Here is a 27,596-nt window from a genome sequence, read left to right on the forward strand (position 1 = left end):
TATGTGGTATTCCTCAACAGCAAATGTCACCATTCCACTTTTTCGGGACAGTGCCGTATAATTTTAGCTCAAATTAGTCTATCCATTAGGCTTCAAGCTTAGTGGCATAGCTTCTACCAACGTCAGGTTTCAAGCAAAGGTGTCACATGCCCACTGTAGCCTCATCTTCCTGATCTTAGCTGACAGGAGTGAAACCCAGTTTGGTCTTCTTCAAGGCTGGACACATTATATTCAGACATGCCCTTCTGCACACCACTGTTGCAAAGAAATCTGTTATTTGAACACCTTTCTGTTAGCTTGAACAAGTCTGCCCATTCATCTCTAACCTTAAGGTATTTTCACGGAACAAGGAACTGGCATTGTTTTTTGTTTATCGCACCATTTTCTGTAAACTCTATACTGACAATGACACCTTGGTGAAATTCGCTAAGATCATACTTTTCCATTCTAATGCTTGGTCGAACAACAAGTAAACCTTCCCATCATGTCTATATGCTTTTTATATTGAGTTGCAGCCATATTATTTACTGTTTGAAGGAGCAGGATGTTTGTGTTAATGAGCAGGGATACTGAAAAACTGGCCTCAACACTAATTTTGACATGATAGTCGTAAATTATTTTTAAAAGAATGTTTATGAATGACTATGTTGGTGGTTGTTCTATTTACTGATACTCGCAATTCCTAGTACTAAGTATTAAAGTTCCAAAGCAGCAATTATTGTATAGCTATTCACCAAAAGATTCCAGCTTCCAGTAGCTATTTCGGTACCCCATCCCCCACCTTGTTTTTCCACATGAGGTTAGAGAGTGAACCACTATTGGCTGATGGAGAATAGCAAGATATGACATCCTTTATGGCCCTCCCATTTGGCCAATTTCCAAGCAGCTGGTTCATTGCACTTCAATGACATTCCATAGTGCTCTTAGGACACGCCCATCACCTGGTTTCAGCTTAACATTTGACACTGATTAAAATTATGGAGTCAGTCCAATATCAAATGTGCCGACTTGGGTGATGTGATGAACTTCGAACATTTTCAAGGTAGTTCAGTATTAGTATTACTTTTATGTGATTGGTCAGTCTTGCAGTATGCAAATTAAAATGAAACGTCATTTCCTGCTTATCTCAAGCGCCATTTTTCCTTTCTGGAGTTGGGTGATGCAGCGCAATGAAAAATCGGTGCTATTTAAGATAAATATTCCCATTGTTTAAGTATTGTTGCTGGCGACGTGTACTTTGGACGAGGACGAGAGCTCATCTTTTAGTTTAGGTGCAGCTGCTTGCGCCCGTATTGCTGTGACACCAGTGGAGCTGCGCTCACGGATTGGTGAAAGTAGACACAGAAAGCGAGAGCTCCCTCCTCAAGCTAGACGGAAAAAGGTATCTTCGCTAGCTAGCTAGTTTGTCAAGCACAGGACACAACACATTAATGATGGCGAGCGACACATTACCTGCATAGTTGGCTATCCCTGTTACCAAAACAGTCGACGGCTATCTTCCAACCTAGCTGTTTGGATAACGTGTCGGCTTGTTTACTATTACACACGATGTTATAACGTTCAGTTCGGTGCACAATATTTTTAATAATATAACATTAGCGTGCGACTTACCTATCCAGTTTTCTGCAAGTGGCAATGTTTGCAAACAGGCGGGGTAACGTTAACGTTAGCTTCATGCCCTGCACGTTTCATGCCCTGCACGTTTACCGATTGTGTTAGCTAGCGTTAGTTGGCTATTCACCAAACACGGGGCTAGCTTAACCAAATAACGTGAACATTATTGCCGTGGGTTTGTAGCTAGCTGTTTAGGGATTATCATAAATAGCGTGTGCGAGCAGCATTGTTCTTGGTGATTGTGGATTCTATTGTAAGTTAGCTAGCTAGTTGACTTGCTGGCTAATTAACGTGATTGTAACCTGCAAGATGAGAGAGAATGACAACTAACGTTACACGATTAAAACGTGCTTCTTAAAATCTCAGTCCATGCATTTTGACCACGATGTCTTGCCAGATAATGTCAGGTAGTGGAAGCATAGCAGATGTCAAGTTACGGAGATGCTGTTGCTAGCTACACTCGGGCATTAATTAAATTAAGTTAGCTGTGCAAACCTCTCTTGTGTGTATTTACCAAATGTTCCTTTTAATAATCATTTGGTTGCATTTTATTTTCTACCTTTTATTTGTGATTATAATTATGCAACAATATATAGCTAGGGTAGTTGTCTAAATGATGCATGATGTACATTTCATAATTATGCTCAGAGATTTTCAAAAGTACCTTTAATAATATATAATAATTTATAATCCGAGTCCCATGCAGCCCAACAGTAACACATGTTTTGGCTATATGTTATTCTCTTTGTTTTTGAATGAAACCTTTGGCATTTGGGCTTTTCCTGTTAAACTCAATCCTGTACATTACATGCACATACTGTTTTACCAGCATAGCTAAATTACAGAGTGTTTTCAAAAGTCTTTAGCTTTCTTCTTGGTACATTAACATCAACAGCAGGTACATTTATGTGATTTTGTTTGAGTATTAATGTATTTTGAGTAATATGACATTTGTATTTTTAGTAGGCATTCAAAATAATTATTTGTTTCACTACAATATGAATAGTTACAAGTCGGTAACAAATGAAATGAAGCCTTGTGCAGGAATGGGAAAAGGGGAAACAATCTTTCTCCCTCCAGATGAATGTACTTACCATGTGATTAATTCCTACTTCCAAGAATCTTATGAAATAAATTAGTTTTACAGGTTGGCTTTGCAAATGAATTATACAGTAATTTAATTCTAAATCTGTTCATTGGAACATTGGTAGGCAACTAACTGTGCAAATGCATGAACTGTGCATGACAAGTAATTCGATATCATATTTTTTAATGAAAATAATGTTTTTTATAGGTTCTGTAAATGTTAATTTTGTGAACAATTGATTTGCTTGCCCTTAGGATTTGTAAAGTTCAGTGAGTAACAGTATGACCTGTTTTGGTATGGCTAAAATGCGTTGTATGTTTTGTGTGTGTAAATATTCTGAGGTCTATTGTGTTTGAAGTTAAGACTGGTCATTTTGCTAGCTTGCAGCATCCGTCAGCTCAGTAGTGATGGGGAAATACTGCAACAAAATGCAAGGTTGTGAGATGTAGGACTAGGCCCTGCTGCTTTCTTCCCATCTGGAAGGGATAAGGCAGTATGTGATTGGTTTACAATGTGTTGAATCAGATGATGCCATCTGGATATATTGCCTCGCGAATGATTATGACCTGCTCAAGGGTGTGATTTCCTCCCCTAAGCTCTTTCAGATTCATATGATATACAAGTGCATCTCAAAAAATTAGAATATCGTGGAAAAGTTTTTTTTTTTCGATTCATTACACATGAAGTGAAATATTTCAAGCCTCCTTTTAAAAGAAAATCTTGATTACAGCTTACAGCTCATGAAAATAAAAAATCCAGTATCTCAAAATACTTGATATTACATAAGACCAATAAAAAAAAGAAGAAAAAAAAAGGATTTATAATACAGAAATATCAACCTTCTGAAAAGTATGTTAATTTATGCACTTAATACTTGGTCGGGGGTCCTTTGCCACGAATTACTGCATCAATGCGGCGTGGCATGGAGGCAATCGGTCTGTGGCACTGCTGAGGTCGTATGGAAGCCAAGGTTGCTTTAATAGCGGCCTTCAGCTCATCCGCATTGTTAGGTCTGGTGTCTCATCTTCCTCTTGACAATACCCCTTAGATTCTCTATGGGGTTCAGGTCAGGCGGGTTGGCTGGCCAATCAAGCACAGTAATTCCATGGTAAGCAAAACAGGAGTTGGTAAAGAAAATCAGCATCTGACTAAATTATTCAACCATATATATAATTTTCGCCAAATAATATATACAGTTTGTGATATCAGATTGCTATAATACCTCGTCCCGCTACACCACCTAGCAATATGCCTTCTTTAACACGTCATGTTTTATATACATTATTTTAGTAGCTTTGTCATGGTGCCTTAAATTACTTTGCAATCAGTGTTGATTTGCTAGGAGCGCCATCACATTACTGGTGTAATTCACTATTTTCTCTAATTAGCTGACCTTTTCAAGCGAAACGCACCAACACGAAAACATTTTTAAAAAAGCGGTCCCACAGCTTCACAGTAAACGTATTGTTAGAGGATTACTAAAATATTATTTTAGTAATATTATTAACCAGTTACAATTGTAGAATTATTAGTGTACATATTGCTTAACAGATTGAGATGTAACTAAGAGCAACGGCTGATTTCAGAAGCTTGCGGTTGTAAACGCAGCTTAGTTCTTTTTCTCCTTAGCCCAGGTAAGATGCTTCAGACTCTGGTTTAGGAGTGGGTTTTTTTTTTTTTGTTTTTTTTTCTAAGATATTTTTTAGGCCTTTTTCAGCTTTATTGGACAGTATACAGCATAGAGAGACAGGAAGAATGGGAGCGAGAGAGAGGGGAAGACATGCAACAAATGTCGGACGGTCGGATTCGAACCGCCGACGTCGCGGCTCGCAATGAGCATGCGGTCAGTGCTCTACAGGCTGCGCCACCGAGACACCCTGGTTTAGGAGTGGCTTGACACTCGGAATGCGACACTTGTAGCCCATTTCCTGGGCACGTCTGTGCGTGGTGACTCTTGATGCTCTTGACTCCAGCCTCAGTCCACTCCTTGTGAAGCTCCCCCAAGTTCTTGAATCGGCTTTGCTTGACAATCCTCTCAAGGCTGCTGTCATCCCTGTTGCTTGTGCACCTTTTCCTCTCACACTTTTCCCTTCCAGTCAACTTTCCATGAATATGCTTTGATACCGCACTCTGAACAGCCAGCCCATTCAGCAATGACTTTCTGTGGCTTACCCTCCTTGTGGAGGGTGTCGATAAGTATCTTCTGGACAACTGTCAAGTCAGCAGTCTTCCCCATGATTGCCTGACCAAGTATTGAGTGCATAAATTAACATACTTTTCAGAAGGTCAACATTTCTATTATAAATCCTTTTTTTGATTGGTAATCTAATATTTTGAGATACTGGATTTGATTTTCATGAGCCGTAATCTGTAATCATCAAGATTTAAAAAAGGCTTGAAATATTTCACCTTGTGTAATGAATCTAGAATATATGAAAGTTTCACTTTTTGAATTAATTTTCAGAAAAAAAGGAACTTTTCCACTATATTCTAATTTGAGATGCACCTGTAGCTGTGTTGCATAAACTGCAAATTGTGATTCAGTTTTGTCAGTAAGTATATATCGATTATGTTTAGTTGTGGGGTCATGCAATAAGTTTAGTGTCTTAAAATACTAAATGAAAGACCACGTAATTAATGTCTTAATAGCGTAAATAGCAGCTGTAGACATTTTTATATGAAAAATACCTCTTGAATAAACACTTTTTTTCATTTCACTTTTTCACTTCATTTTCAGTGAGAAAATGTGTGGACATCCCTCTTAAGTAAAATGGACTATAAATTTAGAAATTACTTTTTCATTATTGTTATTATGACTTGGTGTATGCTGTGTTCAATGACTCAATTTTAACATCAAATGTAAGTATTTTTTCGGGATCCATCTAAATTAGCAGAATGGTTTCTGCTGGTAGAAATTGTTGGTAAAAAAAAGCTCCCCCTATGGCCTGAAGATAAAGAATAAAAGTTGCTGCTTGGTCATGTTGCAGACCTTGGTCGTGAACACCAGGGGTCTTGGCTGAGTTGAATCCTGTATGAAAAGTATTTTAGGAATGTTTTATGCTGAAAAAGAAGAAAAAACATTGTATGTACTCAACAAATGTTAATGCTTCTTCCAGGCAAAAGAAGATGTATCAGATCCCTGTAGGAAATTTGGACAGAATAAGACGATCAAGGAAGAAAGTAAAACACATTTTGTCAGAAATTGGACTTGAGAATTGTAAAGACTTGCTTGGGGTAAGTTTTTTTAAAATTATTATTATTATTATTTTTTCTCCCCTATCGATGAGTTTGTGCTGAGATTTTTGTTGAGTTGTAGATTCACATTACAGAATTGCTTAAAGTAACCATCTCTAAGTGAAGTGCTAGTCAACTTATATTAGCCTTTTACCCATTTGCCTTTAACTGGTAGGCTAGTATACCAATGTGTTGATATCTTCCAAATGTAGCCTTCATTGAACAAAAATTGGGGCTCGGCCAGCAAGGGGAGGGGCCAAGTGTCCCTGCTATATTTGATGTGCTATGCTAACAGTGATGTAAGGACTAACCAATCGTAGAGCTGGGGGTGGTAGAGCAGTTGCTCAGGCATGTGGTGCAGAGCTTTCTCAACGCAGGAGTAGGGGTGTGAACGGTTAAACGTTTAACCGCTTAACCAAAACTTATTTGTAAACGGTTACAAAAAATTGATTACCGATAAGCTCAGTTTAAAATAAATGCATGTTCAGCACCAGGCGTATTATTGCAGTTCCAAACTATTCTACATTAGCAATTGACAAGCTTCAGTAGTTCGACCGTGCAATCTGGCCATTTCAGGGGGTTTAAAATGCAAACACCACAGGGAATTGAATGCTACAGTATTAGAGTTATCAAAGAATTGCTGTCGGTTGACTTATGGCTTATTATTATGTAATTGCAAATATTTAATTTGGAAATTAGGCTGACTTACTATTATCTAACTTACAATGTTGACATTTAACTATTGAGATGGCCCAAAATAACGTTGTCATATCCCTAACATGGAGGGGTCGGTATAGTTATATAACAATGAATAATGATTTTTTTGCTTCTGTGTGGAGACTGAAAGCATCTATTATGCCTGAAGTTTTAGTTTAAACTTGATTTAACTGAAGTATCAATATGTGTTATAGCCTACACAGACAGTCATTCTAAACCTTACTTGCATGTAGATAGCTTTGCAATTTTTAGTCTAAGATGGAGATGGCATTGCTGTTCACTTTCATTTTCTCTTGGATAGATTTGTCTTTGATAAATATGCAAAGTCATCTGTGAAGTTTTAAGGTTTCAGTTCTTACAGTGAGAATCACCAGTTTAATTAAGCTTTCCTCCCTTCTCACAGGATCTAGAAAGCTTTGATGCTGGCGAAAAAACATTTCATAATACAGACTGGGCAGATTTTACGGAAGGTCACAATGGGAAAAGGAGAAAAAAGGTATGGATCAATATGCTAAAATGTTTAATTCCACCAAGGAATAAGATATATGTGTATAATAACTTTATCGGGGAATGCACCAAGCCAACGGACACTTCATAGTCAAGTTCATTTTGCAAACAAGCCTGAACAAAATGATCCAGTGAATAACCTGATTAACCTGATCTAAATTTTCTTAAATTTTCACCACTTTCTTAAAGGTACAATAGGTAAGATTTTTGTGTAAAACATTGTTACAATTCCACTGTAAATCCTATCATTGGAAATGGCTCACTGACATGTTGATTCACCCTCTGCCTGTGTTTATAGTCCTTAAATTAGGGTTTCAAAATATACAGATGCCGGGCCGTCACTCTGTGTCAGAAATTCTAATTGCCACAGCCAAGGCTTGGGGGCTTATTCTGATTGTTTGCATGTAGCTGCCCAAATTGCACCCAAACAAACAAGCGATCACTGAAACTGTGTATACTATTGCCTTTTATCCTAGCGAAGACTACATATCTAGTTATACAACAATACCAGTTTATCGGTAGCAATGGCTATTTGTAAATTCAGCAAGCTAACTAATGATGATGAGAATACGTGTTCCCATAAATTATGGCAATATAGCTGACTAGCTACAATGATTTATTTGCTGATTGTGGGAGATGCAGTGAATGATGTGAAAGCTCAGACATATATTCATATATTCGATAGTGATGAAGCAGGACTAGAGTTGAAAGAAATAGAAGAATTAAGAAGCTAGCTAGTTGGGTATCTAAATTGCACGTGGTCATGTGAAGAATCAGGGAAGTTTCACAGCCATAAACATATAAAGTCTTTAAACAGTGGTTCCATGTGGTATGGTATTCAATATATGTTTGTAACAGTGGCTATATACATTATTTATATAGTTTTTAATAATGTATGGCATAATTTGGAGATCATATGATTGTTCTCTGTAGTGCTAAAAGCGGGATTTAATCTACTAAAAGCAATATAGCTAGCTAGCTGCCTAGCTACCAGGTATTTCAAATTGATGCAACTACTCCTGTCTTGCTTGATAAGTTGTTAGCCAGCCTGCTAACAACCTGATTTCTTCCTCATGTACATCAAATTTGATTGGAGAACCCTTAAAGTGCACTACCTTTTTTTTCAGTGCTTTTAAAAAAAAAAAATTTGTACTACGCAGTAAATCGTTGCCTTATAATTGCACATTTGACAATAAAACACTTTGACAAACAGAACCTGCAATGGCACTTCTTTGGCAAGAATGAACACCAGACATCAGTATTATATACAGTAATATATACAGGGAGGGTAAGGTCCCTCACATCACATCATCCATTACAAATAACGGGATAGGCATCTTTCTTTTTTGAACTGATTCAATGCAGAGCAATCCTACTGTATTCTTGTTACACATACATATACACCTATATTTTGCCCCACTGGAAAGGTACTGCACCGACATCTGAAGTAAAATAACGGCATAGTTCATCCCTGTGCTGCTGTGTTGTTGCATTTGTTGTGGCAGGGAGGCCTGCTGTAGGTCAGGGTCTTGTCTCCATCTTCCTGGCACTGTGTCTTTATCTGGTCCTTCCTGGTCAACGATCCCCGCCATGTATTGGTCACAGGTCTCAGTCCGCAGGAAGTTGTGCAGAGCACAGCAAGCCAAGACAATGTCCTCCACTTTGGCAATGTCCTGAATGTTAATGGTGGTGAGAGACACGAAAACGGTTGGCTAGGATGCCAAAAGCATTTTCCACCACCCTCCGAGCTCGCGACAGCCTGTAGTTAAAGATGCGTTGGTCAACCGATATGGATATGGCTTCAAGATGTACTCCTTCAAGGGAAATGCCTCATCTGCAACAATGCAATACGGCGCCAACTGGTTAGAAGCAGGGAGTGGTGCAGGGGCCGGGATGTTGGAAGTTCTGTTCTCCAGGGCGTCCTGCAGTGAGCATCCCCCAAACACTCCGCCATCAGAAATCCAACCATTGCACCCAACATCCACATATAGTAGTAGCCCATAATGGGCAGTGGGCCTAAAGAAAGTTGAATTGAACTCATATTCATATTTATTTTAGTAACCAGATACTGCTAATAAAAACATGCCACTACTTAAATCGGCGCCTATCACACAATGAACAATTTTCTTTAAAACAAACAAAAACTAATAAGCTTTCCTATTTGTTTTTGTGTTTTAGTAAATGTATTATTTTTTGCTCATTACACAGGGTAACACATTAACTTGCCACTTCATTTAAGATTGGGTAGTCACATAAGACGCAGAAGTTAGTGCTATCTACACAACATTGGCTATCACAACATTGTTTGCCTTGATGGAAAGGTGTGGAAAGGGACTGCCGTTTCACTACATTCAAGTCAAGCTGTGATCATTTTTCACCCAGGAACAGGGTATTGGACTCAACAAATGTCAGTAAGTCCCAATCATTCGCCATCTACCATGCTTACGGGGAGAATGTCTTTTGTTATCATTTCAGCCATTAAATCTGTGGTGTCAGCTGGACAACTGACAAGGTCTCCTTACAAAGTTGGGTTTTTATGTACTGTAATCCCTCAGCAGGCCTCAGAAGTTTGCTTCTTTGGTGGGTTAACATCATAGATGTTGACATGGTATGTGAATTTGGCAGAACCAAATTTGCACTGAACAATGGTTTCATTGAGCTTTTCAAAATCATTCCATGTTACATTATTTTGGGAGCTGGCCACCTTTTCAACTGACGATAAGGAAAGTGAACGATGAGCCTAATTCATTTTTATGAAACGTTTGCATAACATTTGGTTGCCACTATTATTATGATTGAGTATTCTTATCATTATTACAGGCTGTTCAGCAACTTCATAAGGTGGTCTATAGCCAGTATATTCATTTTAAATGAGCCAATATGCATCAATAATTGTGAGAATCTTCCTGATTTATTGATGCTTGAAAGAGGCATCGATGCCAAGCCTAGAAGAGTAGCATGCTCTCTGTGAAGCATGTGATGTTGCCAGCTGCCGCTTTTCATACTGCAAACCATTGGCACAGAAATCAGAAACCAAAAGGCCCTTTTTGCCCACCTTTGGTCTAATTGTGAGTGTTTCCGACCTGAAACGGCTTGGTCTAAAAATTCCCTAATGAGAAGCCTCGTCTGGGCCCCATGACTGAGTTGGCTCCAGCTGCCAGGAGGATCTTGACCATGGAGCAGTGTTACACAGATAAGATGTTCTCGTGTCATTCATTCTCTCAACAAAATATTCCATGCCAACTCTTGGATTTTTGGTTATACCACAGCACGTCTTGGATTTTTCTTTTTCGTGTTGTTCAATAATGATGAGATGTAGAACCTCTGAAAATTTGAGCTTCATACTCCGGTCCATAAGTTTGTAAGGAAATGCCCTAAATCCAAAAGATTTTTTTATCTAGATGTCATTTTGTATATATAATTCATATCTAGCCTCAAAAGCACAGATTTTTCACCAGGGGCAAATTTTGGCTGGAATCCAGTGTCAGAAATTTCACCCAATGTGTAGATACTTTGGATATGTTGACGTTGTTACATCCTCCTTCAACTTTTCTCAAAAGATTTAGCCTTGGTACTCTTTGTTCATATAACACTTCCAACTATCCTAATTGCTGTTACCAGTATGGCCACTGTGAACTCATCTACTTTTTAAACATGATTTAATCTATTACTGCATATATACATCCTTCATCCGGCCTGAAAACACTGGAAATGGAGTGTGTGCATCACTCTGTGACTCCAACTTTGACTGTATGTGTTCAAACTACATATGCTCCATAGATGCTTGCATCTAAAATTATTAGGCAAAGATAAGACTTAAAATTGGGATACAGAAATGTGATATAAATGATGATCAGTATCCCATCTCAGTCACTTATTGTGGTTAAGGTAAATGACTGGGACACGCAAGGTTGGTGGTTCTAATCCCGGTGTAGCCACAATAAGATCCGCACAGCCGTTGGGCCCTTGAGCAAGGCCCTTAACCCTGCATTGCTCCAGGGGAGGTTTGTCTCCTGCCTAGTCTAATCAACTGTACATCGCTCTGGATAAGAGCGTCTGCCAAATGCCAATAATGTAATGTAGTCTCTCTCTCTCTTTTCAGTGGAGATATCGCACACAGACTTTGTGCTGCAGTCTGTGCAAGTTTTCAGCTCGGTCCTGGCACACCTACAAAAGCCATGTCCTACGGTGTCATGAGGAGGAGCAGGAACTGAGCTTGCTGTCGGTCTGTTCCTGCTGCTCATTCGTCGCTCACCCCAGGCTCATTTCTAGACATTTCAGAATTTTCCACGGTGGGCTTCCAAAGGCCTCGGGATTTGCTGCACCGCCCCTCATGTCCCAGACCCCAGTTGGACCATTACCCCCTGCCGCCAATTCGACAGAGAGGTACTCTTGTCGAAGATGCTCCTACCATGACACGCTCATTTACTGCATGAAGAAACATGTCTTGGTGACCCACTATGTATCCCTACTGAACCATTACTTTGGGCAGCGGGCGGACATTGACCAACGGGCTAAGGGCCTAAACTCGTTTAGGTTCTACTGCAAGATGTGCTTCCTTGCGGCTGAGAACTCTGAGCATCTGCTCTACCACATCCTGTCCTCTGACAAGCACAAAGAGGTGGACGCACACATCAACGGCTTGATATATGAACACGGCAAAGTCACCAAGAAGTACCTTCCCAATCTGGCGCCCAAGACAGTGCAATCGCATGTTTATAACAGTCCCTTGATTTCCAGGAATGGTGACCAACAGCCAGGAAAACCGTTGTCTCTGCAGCGGCCTGATGCAAGTCCAGTGTCTGGAGGCCCCCTGTCTGCAACATTGCTGCATGGAAGCCCACACAACACAGCCGCTCTGTGTACCTCGGGGTCCAGCCAGACCTTCCTCCCAGCACAGGCCTCAGCTCTAGTGCAGTTAGCCAGTGCAGAGGCCAAGGGCCGGTTGAGGCCTAGTTCAGCAGTTGCAGCTCTTCACAACACGCAGCCTCCCAGGGGGATCTCAGCCACCCTGCCCACTTCTGGGGGCTTAGCCACACCAATGATTCAGGCCCCAACGGGCACGGCCCTGGCGAACGTCTCTCATAACCCCCCTAAACCACCGCCGATTGCTGCTGGACTACCCACACAGCCGCCGCTGCAGCAACAGCCTCATTTGCAGCTGCAGCAGCAGCCCCATTTGCAGCAGCAGCTGCAGCAGCAACCTCAGCAGCCACGACAGGTCTTCTTGCCACCTGGTGTTCAGGTCAATGTCCCGGGCAATTTGGGTCTGCGAGGGCCAACTGCTCAGCCCCTTCTCCTAAATCCGAGGCTCCCTCTGAGCCAGCCTGCCCCACGTGGCACCATGATGACCTCACAATCTCTTCTTAGTCATCTGATTCCAACAGGAAACAAGGTCAACGGCCTGCCAACCTATACCCTGGCACCCCTTCAGGTCGGCATGCAAGTCCCGACGAGCAGCCTCCCAGTGGTCAGCAAAGGACCTGTACCTGCAGCCCAGGTCAACACCACTGCTTTAACGCAGACAAGCAAACCAACAGGTGTCTCTGTGACAGACCCTCCCACAGCTTCCAAACAAGCCAAAAAGTGGATAACTTGCCCAGTGTGTAATGAACTCTTTCCTTCCGATGTGTACCAGGTACACACAGAGGTGGCTCACAAAGTGCCCACCAAAGCAGCCAGGCAGAAGGGCCTGGCAGCCCGGGCACCATTCCTAAAGAAGATGCCAGATAAAACTGTTAAATGCCTAATGTGCAAGGTTCTGCTGTCGGAAAAAGGACTATTTGAGCATCTACTGCATGGCTTGAACTGTTTGTATTGTCAAGGAATTTTCTACTCAATCAAACAGCTCATGGAGCACACAAGCACTGAGCACAGTTCTTTGAAGAAAGCCAACTGCGACTTTATGAGACGGGAGTACCGGCTGTACTCTGACGATTATGGCAATCTCTTATTCCCGTATTTCGACATCAACACAACGGTCCCTAAAGAGCTAATTGGAGACAAGGAGCTTAACTTTGCTCTGGTCACAAGCTCTCTGGACCTGATCTTCTTGAAGATGTTTCCAGGCTCTGCCGAGTCTGTGTCTAGGCCATCCATCACTAAAACTGGCATTACGGTCTGCCCTTTTTGTCCTGAGAAACTCCATGGTGTGGAGAGTTACAACATGCATCTGAAGGAAAAGCATTACATCATACCCACCATCCATGCCATTTTAAAGACCCCGGCATTCAAGTGCATATACTGCAGTGGAGTCTACACCGGGAAGATCACACCCAAAGCTATCTCCATCCATGTGCAGCGCTGTCGGTGCAGACCCACCAAAAATGCTGAGAAGGTGATAAACCCAGACCCCAATGGCCAGTCAGTACCTGCTGTAAACAGGGATGAACAGAGACCGCCCCTGTTCCCGCCTACCAAGCAGGCTCCTCCACCAGCGCCTGCCCACAAGACTGCTAGGGAAGAAGCTGAGCTGCACAGCAAACAGAGGCTGGAGATAGCAGTGAGGGAGGCAGTGGAGGCCAATAAGAGGGAAAGGGAGGCCAGGACAGTAAAGCGAAGGAAGGTAGAAGTGCCGAAGAGCACCACGCATCCTGCCGTCCAGACTCCGGTGCAGCACGACCCACCCGTGTCACTCCTATTGGACCCCACGGGAATGGAGATGCGGTCTTTTGAGGAACGCAGGGGATTCGTCACTGACTACTTCCACAAGAAGCCCTACCTGAGCAAGAAGGAGTGTGAAGTACTAGCCAACCGCCTCTGGCTTAACAAGATTGATGTATCATGCCACTTTGCCATCAAGCGCAACAAGTGTCTGAGAGCCATCCAGAGAAATAGAACTGCGGTACTGCTGGGTTTTAACATGGCCGAGTTGAAGAAGGTTAAGCATGACCTTTTAATTCCTGAGACTGAATCGGAAAAAACAGCTGCTTAAATAGTTCCAGTCCAGTATATACGTTTTTTTTGTACTTTGTGTGTACCGCAGGCAAGTTGCATTCTGCAGCAGTCCGACCACATTTTCCAGGTCTGGATTTTTTTGTAATGAATGAACTACAAGAAGCATTTGTTGACTGCTGGACTATTTAAAAGCTGCTCAGAATTTTGTTGATTTAACAGTAGTATTTCCGTACAGATATGGAGTATGTTGTCCTAGTATCTTCTCATACTGACTGTACTGTTGGGAAAAAAAAAAATACTGTGTTTAGAAACAAAATATCAACAGTGGTATGTATTCTTCCAGTACACCTGTAAGTGTTGAACATGCAATCTGTTAACTTTGAATTAATTTCCTTTTTAAGCAATAACCTTTGAAAATGTCATGTAATTAAGGTTACGGTATGTTCATCGGAAATAATTTCATTGCCATTGAATTTAGTTTGCTTGATCACACTTCAAAAATTCCTATAAGGCTTATTTAAGTTTGTCCTTCCAGAGTCTGTACAAGTAAGTTTAATTTCATAAATAATTTCTTAATTTTCAATTTGTAGAAATGGTTATTACTCTTTCTAATACTAGGCCATTTATTTCCAAACCTTATATTTAGTTTGACTATTGAAGCATAACAAACCTATATTATTTATGTAAAATAACATTTTATAATGTTGGGTTGCCTGAACGTAATGTTTAAAGCACAATCATAAGGGAGAGCAGAACTTTAAATTATCAAGTTTTGATACATTTAATGAATGGTGGAAGCCCATAGATTCTGTAAAATCCTTACTCAAATGGCACATCAGCATAGGCCTGTGCTTTTGTAGTGATTGGTGTAAAGGGATATTTAACTTTCCAGAGTTTTTGGCAATATTTAAGTTTTAGTATGCGCACGCACACACTTTCCATCATTTAGTGCTTATCAAATGCCATTGAACTGCTATTTACTCATTTGCATTAATTTGATAAAAATGATCAATAAATCAGAATGGGTAATTTAAGTTAAAATGTCTTGTGCATCAAAATATACACTCAATGAGCACTTTATTAGGTTTTTATTAGATTTATTTTTTAGAGTTAAGTCTTCTGCTGCTGTAGCCTATCCACTTAGAGGTTTGATGTGTTGTGTGTTCAGAGATGCTCTTCTGCATACCGCTGTTGTAGTGCGTGGTTATTTGCATTACTGTCACCTTCGACCAGTCTGGCCATTCTCCGCTAATCAACAAGACGTTTCCGTCCACAGAACTGCCGCTCACTGGATGTTTTTTGTTTTTCGCACTGTTCTACTCTGAGTAAACTCTAGAGACTGTTGTGTGTGAACCCCAGATCTGCAGTTAAAGAAATACTCAAACCTGTCTGTCTGGCACCAACAATCCACAGTCGAAATCATTGAGATCACATTTTTTCCCCATTCTGATGGTTGATGTCAACATTACCTGAAGCTCCTGACCTGTATCTGCATGATTTTATGCATTGCAGTGCTGCCACAAAATTGGCTGATTATATAATCGCATAAATGGGTTGGTGTACAGGTATTTCTAATAAAGTGCTCAGCGAGTGTAAGTGTTGGACTTTCACAATTACTCTTAAATCTGATAAAAAGGAGGAGTAGCACAGTTGATAAAATAATGTACTATACGTGAATAAAAGAATCCTAGGGAGTTTAGAATAATTTCTCAAGAAAGGCTCGAACATAGTTTTTGGTGGTTTTAAGTTGACCTGGGTTCCTTGGATCATAACAGTATTGGGTCCTGCCAATGACCCACCATTTGCCAATGGGCTACCAAGTGGTGGATTCCCATGTAGTATTGTGGTTACTGTAGGCTGTCAAATTGTCACTGGCAAGTGCAAGCGCACCAAATAAATGAATGTACTTCAGCAACAGTGCTGCTGGTGCATGGGTGGTATAGCAGCAGCTTGACAGAGTTGATGATTCCAAATCCTATAGAAATGTTGGGAGTCATTTAAGGTTGGATGGTGTGACAGTACATTGTGTACTTGTATCATACACGTGGTTACTGTAAAAGAGTTTGCGTTATTCCAGGTTTTCAGACAAAAAATTATTCCCAAATCCTCCTGTATTCTTCTCTTTCCTTGAATTAGTTTTAACATTAACAATGCCTCTACTTTTCCTATTGGTTTTCATCTTTTGACCAAAAATACATTTGAGTGTTGCTATGGGTGTATATGTGCCACAAATCCAACCCCCTTTTTCCAAAATGGCCTTCCTTTTGTTGTGTGTGAATGTGAACATGCATCTTATTATGCCAGTACTTGAGGGGGGGGAAACAGTTTAATGTTGTTGCTGTCAGTTTATGTACATAGCTTAGAAACAATGAGTCATTTCCCACATTTGCAATATTGACTTGTCTTTTATATCTCTTGTTTGTACATACAAAGTATCTTTAGATTTTTATACACACATTCTACAGTGATCATAATTTTATGAAGACCAATTTCAGCAGTCAAATCTAAAGGCGTGATCAGTCAAAATATCCAATTTGATAAAGATTATAAAGTATAATGTTCATAACACCTTGAAGATTACAAATTATAATTCCCAAGTGCAGTTTGACAGGAACCCCCATTCTGACTGCTGATATATTCCTGGCGCTAAGGTTGTTCTGAGCTGTTAATATTAGGATATGGCACTCCACATCAAGAGATTATGCCTGGAGGAGGACTACATATGCATTCAGTTTTGATGCTTTTATCCATTATAATGTAATTTTTATCCACTTATAATTCATTACAAGTGTTTCCCCAGGTGTTTTTTAAATATTGTGTGCACACATTGACCCTGAAAGGGAAGAAAGGTATTCAAGGCCCACAACTCAGACCATACTCTGAAGACACTTGTGGTACAATGAACTCCCAAGGCAATAATCACAGCTTTTATAAATTATTTGATGTGGGGGAATTTTGATTTTGGTGTCGTGTGAGCCAGTCAGATGATCCAGAAGTGTCTCGGAATGTCATGCAAGCGTGTAAGTTTAAAGATACAAAGAAAGCTGTAGGAACATGGTTGTAGTTGTATACATGCATACAGCTCAGCTGCCAACCATAAAATGCATTATCACTCCAGGTCTGCGTATACAGTGAGTACACAAAATATGGCTTATTTTTTACCTCCCGTTTTTGAAAACTGAATTGTATAATGCTGCTATTAGGGAGCTTGCCAAATGCATATGCGCACTCCTCTACATGTGAGCTAGTGATCACTTAAAGGGCACACAGCATGCAGGAAAGCTAGCAATGGTCAGACCAGAAGTGTATCTCATTAATGATGGGTGCTGAGAGATGGGAGTTTCTCCCAAAGTTACCCGGGAAGCCCTGCTCAATCAAGTCTGCCCTACCATAGCAGAGTGAAATCTTATAATGGCAAACTACTGATCAGCTGATGGCATGGCCCAGACGTTACCTACTGTACCTATGCCTAGTTTAGAGAAGTTGCAAATAGATTGTATAGCTGTATAAATTGTTTTGTGCAAGAAAATGTTTGCGTTCCAAGACATTTATTTATTTTGTTATTATTTTTATAAACTCTTCAAAATATATACTTCACACTGACCTACAGCAGAGCAACAGCTCAGAGCTGCCTTTGGTCCAGTAACATCAGCAATCAGTTGTGTTGTCCAGCACTAGGCTAACTGTGTTTTGGAACCATAAATCCTCAGTTTCCAATGTAACGAGTAATGTACAGTATCCTTTTTTTTGTGACCAGAGTGCCTCTCAAACGTTCCACATTGCAGTCTGGATAGGTATAACTTCAAGTTTGTTTATTATGGATCCTTTCTGTTTGTGTCATTTGGAGCACTGTGTTGCAGTTGTAATGAATAAATACTGTACTGATTAAAATGTGTGCGCCAGTTGCATTCAGTGATGCTTTCGCCTGCCATATATGAATGCTGCTTTGTGTAGTGACACTGACCAGTTACTGAATTCACATTGTGGTTATAGTCCCCAGAAGTGACAACTGATTGTCTTCTTAGTGTTTCTTTCAAGTTTTAAACCCAATTATAACCTGTAAAAAATAATACCCACTGCTAGACTACCACAAATAAATTTTCTGGAAAAATAAAGAAGTGGTTTTGCCCATACACATTAGAAGTAGGATTTCACTGATCTTAGTGATGTACATTGTACCCAGCTAATCCAGCCCACAGAAAACCATTACAGGTTGGCATTTAGCCAAGGTGGGAAGCTAGTTGATCTGGGCACAGACTTTTTTACATTACATTACATTAATGGCATTTGGCAGATGCTCTTATCCAGAGTGACGTACAACAAAGTGCATACCCATAACCAGGGATAAGTGTGCTGAAAGACCCTAGAGGGAAGTACAATTTCAACTACTACTTGTACAACAAAGATAAGGACCTGGGCCTATTAGATTTTTTTTAAACCGCAACATGCAAAAGTATGAACAATCCCCTTAACTAGCCAAACACTACTTACCTAGCCAAACTAAAACTAAATCACAGAAAGACAACAATTCAGGTTTACAGGGAGGTAGGGAGGGACAGGGAGAGGTGCTGCTTGAAGAGGTGCGTCTTCAGTTTACGCTTGAAGATTCTACAGTTCTGACCTCAACGGGTCAGACACAAACACAATTCTATGAGTGTTTTTGCTTTTTTTGTAAGAATAACTTTTTAATATTTGTGGGCCATTTGTGAATGTAAAAAAGTGCCAAAACAACACATAAGGGAAACATGCACAAAGCCCACACCCTCTGTTAAGATGCTTTCAATGCCATAAAGACCATGATAATCTGATCTGTCAACAAGTGAAAAAATAGGCCAGCATTTGCCTGCAGTCAGGAGAATATCCAGCAGTACATCAGGCCTGGATTTGCCTTTAAGTTTCTCAATAACAATTTCAATCAATAAATATAGGAGATAGGCCTTTATTTTAGTACACTATGATCAAATAATTCTAGCTACTATATTGGCACAAAGGGCACATGGCCTCATAGGCATATATACATGTGTATATGCATGGCGTCATAGGAAGGCGACGTTTTTTCGTCGCCTTCCTATGACGCAATACATCCTAGATCAGCGGTAGAGACGCCATTACAACCGAGCAAATAGATTGAAATTTAGGTCTTTGCTACTGGATAAACTGTTTCTTTGTATTCGTTTTTTAAAATACGTTGATCAACATTGGAGTTCCATCAATACTGATTTATAAACAGATTTAAATATATAAACACGGTAAGATATTGTGTCTTAAGTTATGTGCTTTGTTAGCTTGGCTTTCTAGACATTTCATCAGTAATGTCTCGCTAAAGTTAGCGAACAGCTTAATTTAGCTAGTTAACGTTACGTATCTAGCTAGCTAAGCAACTATATTTGCTATCCAACTATCTATTTGATAACCCTGTCTTTGGCAATAATATACATATAACTAAGTGATACGCTATTTGTTTGGATGCCTTCCAATTTTGGCGACTGATCATTTATCTGTTTCACATTTAAGATGGTGGTTAACGTTATCTATCAACCAAGATTCGCTTGGCAAAGCTATCACTCTTTTCTGAATAACCATGTAATCTCTACGTTTTGTTAATTCAGGAAAACGACTTTTGAATTTTCAAAATGTCGTACATGCTCCCACATCTCCACAATGGATGGCAAGTAGATCAAGCTATCCTCTCTGAGGAAGACCGTGTTCTCGTCATTCGTTTCGGCCACGACTGGGACCCGACTTGCATGAAAATGGATGAAGTCTTGTACAGCATCGCTGAAAAGGTAACGTTAGTTCCGCCCTAAAGATTAATTATGGAAGCTTTGTAGCTAATATGTCCGTGTTATAGGTGTCTGTTTAATGTTTGACTTGATTCGAGTCATAATAAAATGGATTGTGGCTGAACACACCGGTTAAATGAGGTTTCATGCAACAGTTTTCATTCATTACATTACATTACATTATTGGCATTTGGCAGACGCCAGAGCGACGTACAACAAAGTGCATACCCATAACCAGGGATAAGTTCGCTGAAAGACCCTAGAGGGAAGTACAATTTCAACTGCTACCTGTACAACAAAGATAAGGACGAGGGCCTTTTTTTTTTTTTTTTTTTTTTGAGAACAAAGAAACAAAGAAACAGAGCAAAAGTGACCTAAGTTAACTATCCAAACACTGCTTACCTAGCCAACTAAAAATACCGATACACAAAGCAAGTCACAGAGACGACAATTAAGGTTCACAAGGAGGTAGGGAGGGATGGGGAGAGGTCCTGCTTCATCAGTTACAAGAACAGTTTTTATTTAGTGTACAGCTTACCAAACTACTGTTACTAAGTGTCGACACCTCCACTGACACCCTTTAATTCATTCAGGTGAAAAATTTTGCTGTGATTTATCTGGTGGACATCACAGAGGTGCCAGATTTCAACAAGATGTATGAGCTGTACGACCCTTGTACAGTCATGTTTTTTTTCAGGTTAGTACTGGTAATTTCTGACATGTTTATGAATGCAAATTATTTATATGAGATGGACGCTTTGGCATGATTTTGTTTGTACTTTATTGTGTACATGATCTCTCACAAGGCCCCAAGGATGAGCCAGAAAGTGTTTGGGGAGTGCTTGAATTATTCAGATGTGCTTTTTACAGACAGGTCACAAAATTTCTCACATCATTTTTGTTTCAATTAATTGGATTAAAACAACCTTTTGCCTGAAGTAAAATGTGGACATTGAATCAAAATTGCAGTTCTGTAGCGTATCCACCTTACAGTTATACATTATGGCAGTCTCCAAATGAACCTATAACTCTGTTAAAGTCGTTAACCCCATGGTTCTCTTTGTCAACCCAGGAACAAACACATCATGATTGACTTGGGCACAGGTAATAACAACAAGATAAACTGGACAATGGAGGACAAGCAGGAAATGATTGATATTGTGGAGACTGTATACAGGGGAGCACGAAAAGGAAGAGGTCTGGTCGTGTCTCCAAAAGACTACTCAACGAAATACAGATATTAATTCCCACCATCACCTTGTTTGATATGGTGCTTGGAAGTATCCATGCTTGAGACAATTTGCCTTGGATGTTGAACTTTGAAGAAGCAGGATTGTTTTTAGTTTTCTTCATAATGCATTTTGCCATTGACTTTGGAACGTTTTCAAAGCATGAATGAACGTGTGTGTGTGTGTGTGTGTGTGTGTGTGTGTGTGTGTGTGTGTGTGTGTGTGTGTGTGTGTGTGTGTGTGTGTGTGTGTGTGTTAGGTACTGCTGCAATTTTAGTTGTTTATAAAGATCTGTTTGACCATTATGTTACAGTTCTGCATCATCAACAATAAACCGCCATTTTCATACTGAAATTATGTATAATTTTGACACTTAACTAGTTCTTCTTTGGTGTATATAAAAGTGCACATTCTGATTTTTACAATGAAACCCATCAAGAACCATACTAAGTATGTGTTTTGAAATGATTAAATGATTATTAATTTATTTTTAATTGTTTCATAAAGTGACTTCAGTATGGGGCAGGGGCTTTTTCCATACAAAATGCATAGATTTTGACTCAGTCCTAGCAAAGGTGCAGCCTTAATGAAGAGTTTAAACTGATGAGCTGAATTATTTTCTCCTTGGTTCCACAAAGAATGCTGCACCGGTTCAGACCATGTTATTTGCAAATGTGGTACTGTGGCATTGTCATTCATCGTGTCTGCTGAAAATGGAAGAAAGAGCTTTTGGTAGAAATCCAATTGAACACATTCAAGAGTGTAACAACAAAAGGTTTGAAATGTTAAGTTGTGTATAAAGAAGCTGGAGTCAAGGATTCAAGGTGGACCCAATTGTAATGACACTTGTTCTACCTTAAGTAGCTCACCAAAACATTTGTAAAAAAAGATTTTCACAAAAAAGAAAAATTCCTTTAATGAGGCTATTAATGAGTTTTGAAATCCTGTAAACAATGATATTCTGTGTTTCAAGTAAGGACTACATTAGTTTTATTTCAATCAATGATTAATGCATTGCTGCAAAAAGCATTAAACTGAAAATTAGGAACTATGATTTCAGAAGTTTGTACTTCGTAATGTAAGGTATGGGTCTACAACACATGAATGCTAATATCTTGTGACAGGCTAACTTATGTGAAAAAGTTGCTGCTGGAAGTGGTGTTGGTGGGCCAGTAGGGGGCAATCTTCCCTCTGGTGAAATGAACCCAATATAATTGTTCTCTCCCTCTCCACATAAGCTGATGTGTGGTGAGCATTCTCGGGGGCAAACACAATGGTGGTTGAAGAAAGTTTCTCCCTCATCACTATAAAGTGCTTTGAGTATGAGAAAAGTGCTATATAAATGCAAGGAAATAAGAAATAATGAATGAAACCATCTTCTAAATCAGGGGTGTCAAACTGAATCCCCAGGGGGCCGCAGTGTCTGCGGATTTTCGTGGTTTCCTTTCAATCAGCTGCCAATTAAGGCCTTGAGAACAAGGCGTGTGGATACTTTAACCAATCAATGACTTGAATGAACCCAGAACACCCCAAAAACCAGCAGACACTACGGCCCTCCAGGACTGGAGTTTGACACCTGTGTTCTAAATGAACCAATACAATTTCTGACTTTGAATGTATGATCTTACCTTAAAGTCATTTTGATGTTTGAGGCTTCTCCATCCCAGCCTGTGTCATGAGATCAGCAACATTCTTCTCCAGGTTGTCAATGCGAGTTCCCATTTCATCCAGTACACATATTAAAGATCACTCCATCCATATTTATTTACTGATCTTAACCCTACTGTCCTCAGTCAAAAATGACCACGGGTTTAACAGCAGCGAAAACGACTGAAATATTTCATGCATGAAATCGAGGAAGCCCTTTCTTGGAGTTTATACCAAGTTGTACCAAAAGTGCACCATCAGGGTATAAAGATTGCCTTATGAGTCTTTTTAACCCTGCAGCTATGAAATCCAAAGTCATGATCAAAGGAAAGCTATTATGATTGATTTAGGGTTGATGAATACAGAGGCTTTTTCACAGAAGGTCCTTTGGACATGAGGTGCATGCATAATATGATGACAACATGCATCAAATATGTTCCATTATTTGTAAATATTCATAGCACTAATAAAGTACACTAACAAAATGGAAGGATTGCAATTGTGCCTTAGATTCAATGAACATTTCTCCTAAATTATGTCACACAATGAAATGTTTCTTTTTTCCTTCAAAAACAGTTTTGCGAGTTGAGTACTGACCAGAATTACCTTTTTGTAAGGAAACAAAGAGCATTTCCTTTTTTGTTATCCACCGTTAAGAACACATACCAATTGAATCCAGACATATGTGATTTGGTAGCTAGGACATTTTCAAAGGATATTTCTTGACACTAACTGATCAGACGTGGCTTGAAATGTAGTCTGAAGGTTTTGCATCTTTTTTTCCATCTACATATGAGGAATGAGACACGTGAACAATAAATGAGAGAATGGGATATGCAGACATCCAAATACTGCTAGTTTTAGGTAATAAAATGTTATTTTGTGTTGTAGAATTAACTATTCAATCCTTGTCACTTCAAGCAATCACCCTCAGCTCTAGCCACAGCACCTGACTTGGTCAATCCTAACCTACACTTGACTTGCTTGGTCACTATGCATTTACTTTTGACCTAGTGTTATACTATGATGCACTCCTATGTGGATGTGCAAATGCCTTCTGCGTTCACTAAGCCTATGCGCTCTGTTGTCGACTGAACATATACTGTTGCCTTACTGTTAATGCACTTATTTTGCTCAAGGCAGTTAGAGGTTAAACAACACTGAACATACTGTCTAAACATAATCTTTGAATATATAATAAATTCATTGTTGATAAGACGATTACAATTTGGTTTTAAGAAGACTTCCAATCAATTATCAATTCAGTAGGGATATAGCCTACTCCATCACAGAACAATGTAGGTCAAGGAGCCAACTCCGTTTGTTTAACAGGAAACATTTTACCCTAGGGTTGATTCTAAATACAGTGAATGGAATAACAGATTCCTCTGTACGATATATGCATAAATATCTTGCTTTACTTACGAACTCGGTTAAATCTTGTGCTGCTTTGTTAGAGTTAGATTCCGTCATTGTGGCGCCTCCCAGTCCAATGGATGCAAGTTTTGGTCCGTGGAATTTGCGTCAGTGCCCAGTAAACAGACAGCTACCTGAGATGCGACAGACATTGTTTTTCCAATAATAATAATAATAATAATAATAATAATAATAATAATAAGAGGCACACACCTGCGTGAAGTCGATTCGTTAAAATCACACTAAATAATCCCAACGAATAACTTTCATCGGGACGTTTACTCTACTTTATTCAATATCTGCAACGCCTACCTTGTTGACTTCTGTGCGGGTTTTTAATAATTAGGCCTAAACAAGCAAGATCCTGATAATGCAATGAAAATGCATGACATAATCCACTAAACGCTTTAAAACACAAATCGTTTTGTTTGGAATTCGTTCACCCAATCAATGTTGCCAAGTAAGTTAAAACGTTTCACTTCAATTCCACAAACTGCGACAGTACCATTTATGCGAGCACTTCTTGCATTCAACATGGATTCACGCGTAAACTGACGTTAAGGCGTTCGCCTTCGATGAATGAAACGAAGATATTGCTTCGTTTAACCCTGTAGATAGCAACTGTGTAGGCTATTCAACTGCTCCTCATATGCTTTCCCTGAGCTTTTTCTTGACTCACACAGGCTATGATTACCTATCATATCCACTGCAAGTTAGTTTGATCTCCATCGTTGTCCATATCCCTAGGGGTGTGAATTGTTACGTTACTTTCTAGATATTGTGTCCTCTCACACCACGGTCAGGAAAGCTCATCCAAATGGGTCGTTACAAACGTTACTAATTTAACACATTCTTGTGTTAAAATTAGTTTTTTATTTTGAAGTCTGTATTAAATTCAATTGCACTCATCTGGTTTGATTTTTTGCATCTTAAATCGACATTTTAACTAGTTACTTTAATTGTAGTTAACACAATTTAGGACCATGTAAAATCAATCCTTCCTCGACAACGCCGGAGTGTGTCGTCACTACATACGTACCACGGAAGCGCTGCAGCTGGGTTTAGTGCAGAACCAGTTGTGTTGGTGTGGGGCTTCCCAGCCTTTTGATGGCCACTTTCAATGCAGCTTTAGCTTTTTCAGACGGTAGATGCTGTCGTGAAGGAGTGTTGCCTTCGCATTATGGTCTTAACAAAAGTGACTATCTGTAGTTATCGTATTTTGACTTGATGGAAATTGTAACGTTACATTCATGTCGTCAAAACGTTGTGGCTGTTCCGGATAGCAAATAATCTGATGAACATTAGCGGCTAAAATACTGCTAAGTTAGCTAGCTAATGAAAATAAAATGTTGGAAATGTAGCCAGATAACCAACTAGATACGGAAATTCAACGAATGGGATATCTAAATGTAAACAACATTAGCTGTTATTCTTGATAGTAGTATGATCGGTGGCTGCTAAATTGGAACAGAATTGTGTAATGGCAGAAATAGCTGTCTACTAAATTATCTGCAATGTTACGACTCAGAATGACTAACGTTTGAATACTTTAGCAGCATTAGCCGTCTGTTCTTGTCGGGATACGTACTGCATGACGCGTACTAACGTTAGTTAATGTTAGTCAAGATCACGAACTTACCTCATCTAACATTTGCTTACATTGGCTCTTCTGTTACGGATGCAGTTCTACTTTTTGTTGCTAACTAACGTTGGCCAGCTACCTTCCAGGATGTGGTGGCGTGGCAGTGATGCAACGACGTCCTTATTTTGGCTCTTAATTCTAATTTCTTAATTCATTGGGCCACAAGTTTAGGACCTTCAGGAAAATTATCTGAAGGTATTACATATAACAGTTAGATTTGATGCGATTAGCAAGAACCAATCAGGGGCTATCCCCGTCTATTGATATGCTAGCTGGTACATTCAATATATCAGCCAGTGAGGGCACGGATACGATTGACGTGGTTAGCTAGTTTAACTTGCCTGCACTGCCTGAGCAGTGCTTTGCAAGGGTAATCGGGAAGTAAACTTTCCGGAACTTTTTAGAAGTTGCATATTATTTTGTTAACTCGTTCAAAATGGAAGATGAGTTGTTTCAACAGCTCATGTACATACTTAATCAGTTAGTATCATGGGTCGCAGCTGGTGCCATGGTGTTTGGTGGGGTAGTTCCGTACATCCCCCAATACAGGGACATCCGACGAACACAGAATGCCGAAGGATTTTCAGCCTATGTATGCCTGGTCCTATTGGTGGCCAACATTTTGAGGATATTGTTTAGGTAAGTGTTATTTAATACAACATGACTCCTGAATCGACTGAATCTAAGTTAGGCTAACTGGGCACAACAACCCCGCAAGTCACACTGAAGTTTTCCCAGTGGAAGTTGCATGTAACGGATTGATTAACGTTATTGTATTCAAGTTAATTTACGCACCATAGGACTATTGACACAATTATGTAACTTGACTTGCACTGCCTGGCATACCAGTAAAAAATCCAGCAGTGTTGTTCATTGTCGACAGAAACACTTTAAGGCTTCTCACCTCTCCATATTGTAGCAAACCTCTCACTTTTCACCTGCTTATTGTCCTAATTATTTTAACGAACGGGTTTGAAGGCCATAGCTTTGTCGAAAAACAAACACATGTAGATATAGTAGGTGGATTTCCACTTATTGTCATTCCACTGTTTTTGCATGAAACTGCCTGTTACTCTCCAGAAGGAAGGAGTCCAATTAACAATGATTTAATGCTTAATATTTTAGGTGTAATATAGCCTAGTCTTTAAGATTGATGGGTTTACGGAGGGCTAACCCCAAAGCTATCAGTTTTCTCATGCTGAGCTTGGGGAAAAAAAAAAGTTTAATCATTGTTATTCTTTCCAGTGTAACATTCTTGATTTCCAATAAAACAGTCTAAATGTAAGTTGAACTTATCTGTATCTCCCATTACGTTGGCTCTATTTTCAATTTGAAAGTCTCTACATCAGGTTTCAGAAGGCATAAGCAGCATCATGTATTATAAAGTGAAGTATGGGAAGGCTGAAGTTTCTTTGGAAAAGGAATAGCCTGTGGCCACATAAAAACCAGTCAGACCTGCTGTCCAAGCACGTTTGCTGTCATTGAAATGCATGAGATTTTAGGAGCCAGAGGTGTGAGTGTGAAAAGTGTGGTCCTAAATGTAAAGAGAATTGAGATCTCTTTAAAAAAAGAAAAAGAAAAACTGAATCAATCAATATTTTTTGTGACCACCCTTCGGCATTAAAACTGCATCACTTCTCTGAGATAGCCTGCAGTTCTATAAGACGGTCAGCAGGGAGGTTGTTCCAAGCATATTGGAGAACTTGCCACAGTTCTTCTGCAGACTTTGGTTGGCTCCTTGCTTCTGACAGACAGCCTTGATCAAGTTTTTATGTAAAAAGTAGTCAATTGCTTACAGTAATATGTTACTTTTTTAAAATGAA

At 39.7% G+C, this 27,596-nt stretch overlaps 4 protein-coding genes across 11 annotated transcripts in view; 3 read left to right on the plus strand and 1 right to left on the minus strand.

Annotated features, from left to right (window-relative positions):
- Positions 1–1,157: 1,157 nt before the first annotated feature.
- On the plus strand, positions 1,158–14,639 carry adnp2b (ADNP homeobox 2b). The gene is made up of 4 exons (XM_061253475.1): positions 1,158–1,381; positions 5,818–5,935; positions 7,056–7,148; positions 11,262–14,639. Exons 2-4 carry the CDS (start codon positions 5,828–5,830, stop codon positions 14,091–14,093), a joined length of 3,033 nt encoding a protein of 1,010 aa, XP_061109459.1. The 5' UTR covers positions 1,158–1,381; positions 5,818–5,827; the 3' UTR covers positions 14,094–14,639.
- Positions 5,692–26,158, minus strand: LOC133136199 (heat shock factor-binding protein 1). Of its 8 annotated transcripts, XM_061253480.1 has the most exons (6): positions 25,771–26,151; positions 25,171–25,282; positions 24,141–24,265; positions 23,435–23,501; positions 22,697–22,798; positions 20,909–21,775 (listed from the first exon to the last, which is right to left on the minus strand). In XM_061253480.1, the coding sequence occupies exons 3-5, from the start codon at positions 24,186–24,188 to the stop codon at positions 22,704–22,706; spliced, it is 210 nt and encodes a 69-aa protein (XP_061109464.1). In that variant the 5' UTR covers positions 24,189–24,265; positions 25,171–25,282; positions 25,771–26,151; the 3' UTR covers positions 20,909–21,775; positions 22,697–22,703. The 8 variants fall into 8 exon arrangements, with proteins under 8 accessions (XP_061109469.1, XP_061109470.1, XP_061109468.1 ...); XM_061253485.1 differs by lacking the exons at positions 20,909–21,775; positions 25,171–25,282 and adding an exon at positions 5,692–5,761 and having other exon boundaries at positions 25,771–26,157; XM_061253486.1 differs by lacking the exons at positions 20,909–21,775; positions 25,171–25,282 and adding an exon at positions 8,138–8,993 and having other exon boundaries at positions 25,771–26,158.
- Positions 19,134–21,422, plus strand: txnl4a (thioredoxin-like 4A). Its single transcript, XM_061253478.1, has 4 exons — positions 19,134–19,305; positions 19,666–19,842; positions 20,433–20,536; positions 20,912–21,422. The coding sequence occupies exons 2-4, from the start codon at positions 19,690–19,692 to the stop codon at positions 21,081–21,083; spliced, it is 429 nt and encodes a 142-aa protein (XP_061109462.1). The 5' UTR covers positions 19,134–19,305; positions 19,666–19,689; the 3' UTR covers positions 21,084–21,422.
- Positions 25,185–27,596, plus strand: part of LOC133136197 (solute carrier family 66 member 2) — a 40,346-nt gene continuing 37,934 nt past the window's right edge. Inside the window, exon 1 of the mRNA XM_061253476.1 lies at positions 25,185–26,412. Coding sequence (XP_061109460.1) covers positions 26,210–26,412 — 203 coding nt within the window. The 5' untranslated portion in view covers positions 25,185–26,209. The remainder of the gene's footprint in view (positions 26,413–27,596) is intronic.

This window comes from Conger conger, chromosome 9, assembly GCF_963514075.1.
Source record: "Conger conger chromosome 9, fConCon1.1, whole genome shotgun sequence".
Taxonomy (NCBI): Eukaryota; Metazoa; Chordata; class Actinopteri; order Anguilliformes; family Congridae; genus Conger; species Conger conger.

Bases quoted from the DNA above. Each gene is read 5' to 3' on its own strand.
- adnp2b (XM_061253475.1), top strand. From the start codon at position 5,828: ATGTATCAGATCCCTGTAGGAAATTTGGACAGAATAAGACGATCAAGG. The intron at 5,936-7,055 runs GTAAGTTTTTTT...CCCTTCTCACAG, and splicing joins ATTGTAAAGACTTGCTTGGG to GATCTAGAAAGCTTTGATGC. The intron at 7,149-11,261 runs GTATGGATCAAT...CTCTCTTTTCAG, and splicing joins ATGGGAAAAGGAGAAAAAAG to TGGAGATATCGCACACAGAC.
- txnl4a (XM_061253478.1), top strand. From the start codon at position 19,690: ATGTCGTACATGCTCCCACATCTCCACAATGGATGGCAAGTAGATCAA. The intron at 19,843-20,432 runs GTAACGTTAGTT...TAATTCATTCAG, and splicing joins TGTACAGCATCGCTGAAAAG to GTGAAAAATTTTGCTGTGAT. The intron at 20,537-20,911 runs GTTAGTACTGGT...TTGTCAACCCAG, and splicing joins ACAGTCATGTTTTTTTTCAG to GAACAAACACATCATGATTG.
- LOC133136199 (XM_061253485.1), bottom strand. From the start codon at position 24,188: ATGACGGAATCTAACTCTAACAAAGCAGCACAAGATTTAACCGAGTTC. The intron at 23,502-24,140 runs GTAAGTAAAGCA...CCTCATATGTAG, and splicing joins CACAAGATTTAACCGAGTTC to ATGGAAAAAAAGATGCAAAA. The intron at 22,799-23,434 runs ATATCCTTTGAA...TAATATGTGTAC, and splicing joins TGATCAGTTAGTGTCAAGAA to TGGATGAAATGGGAACTCGC.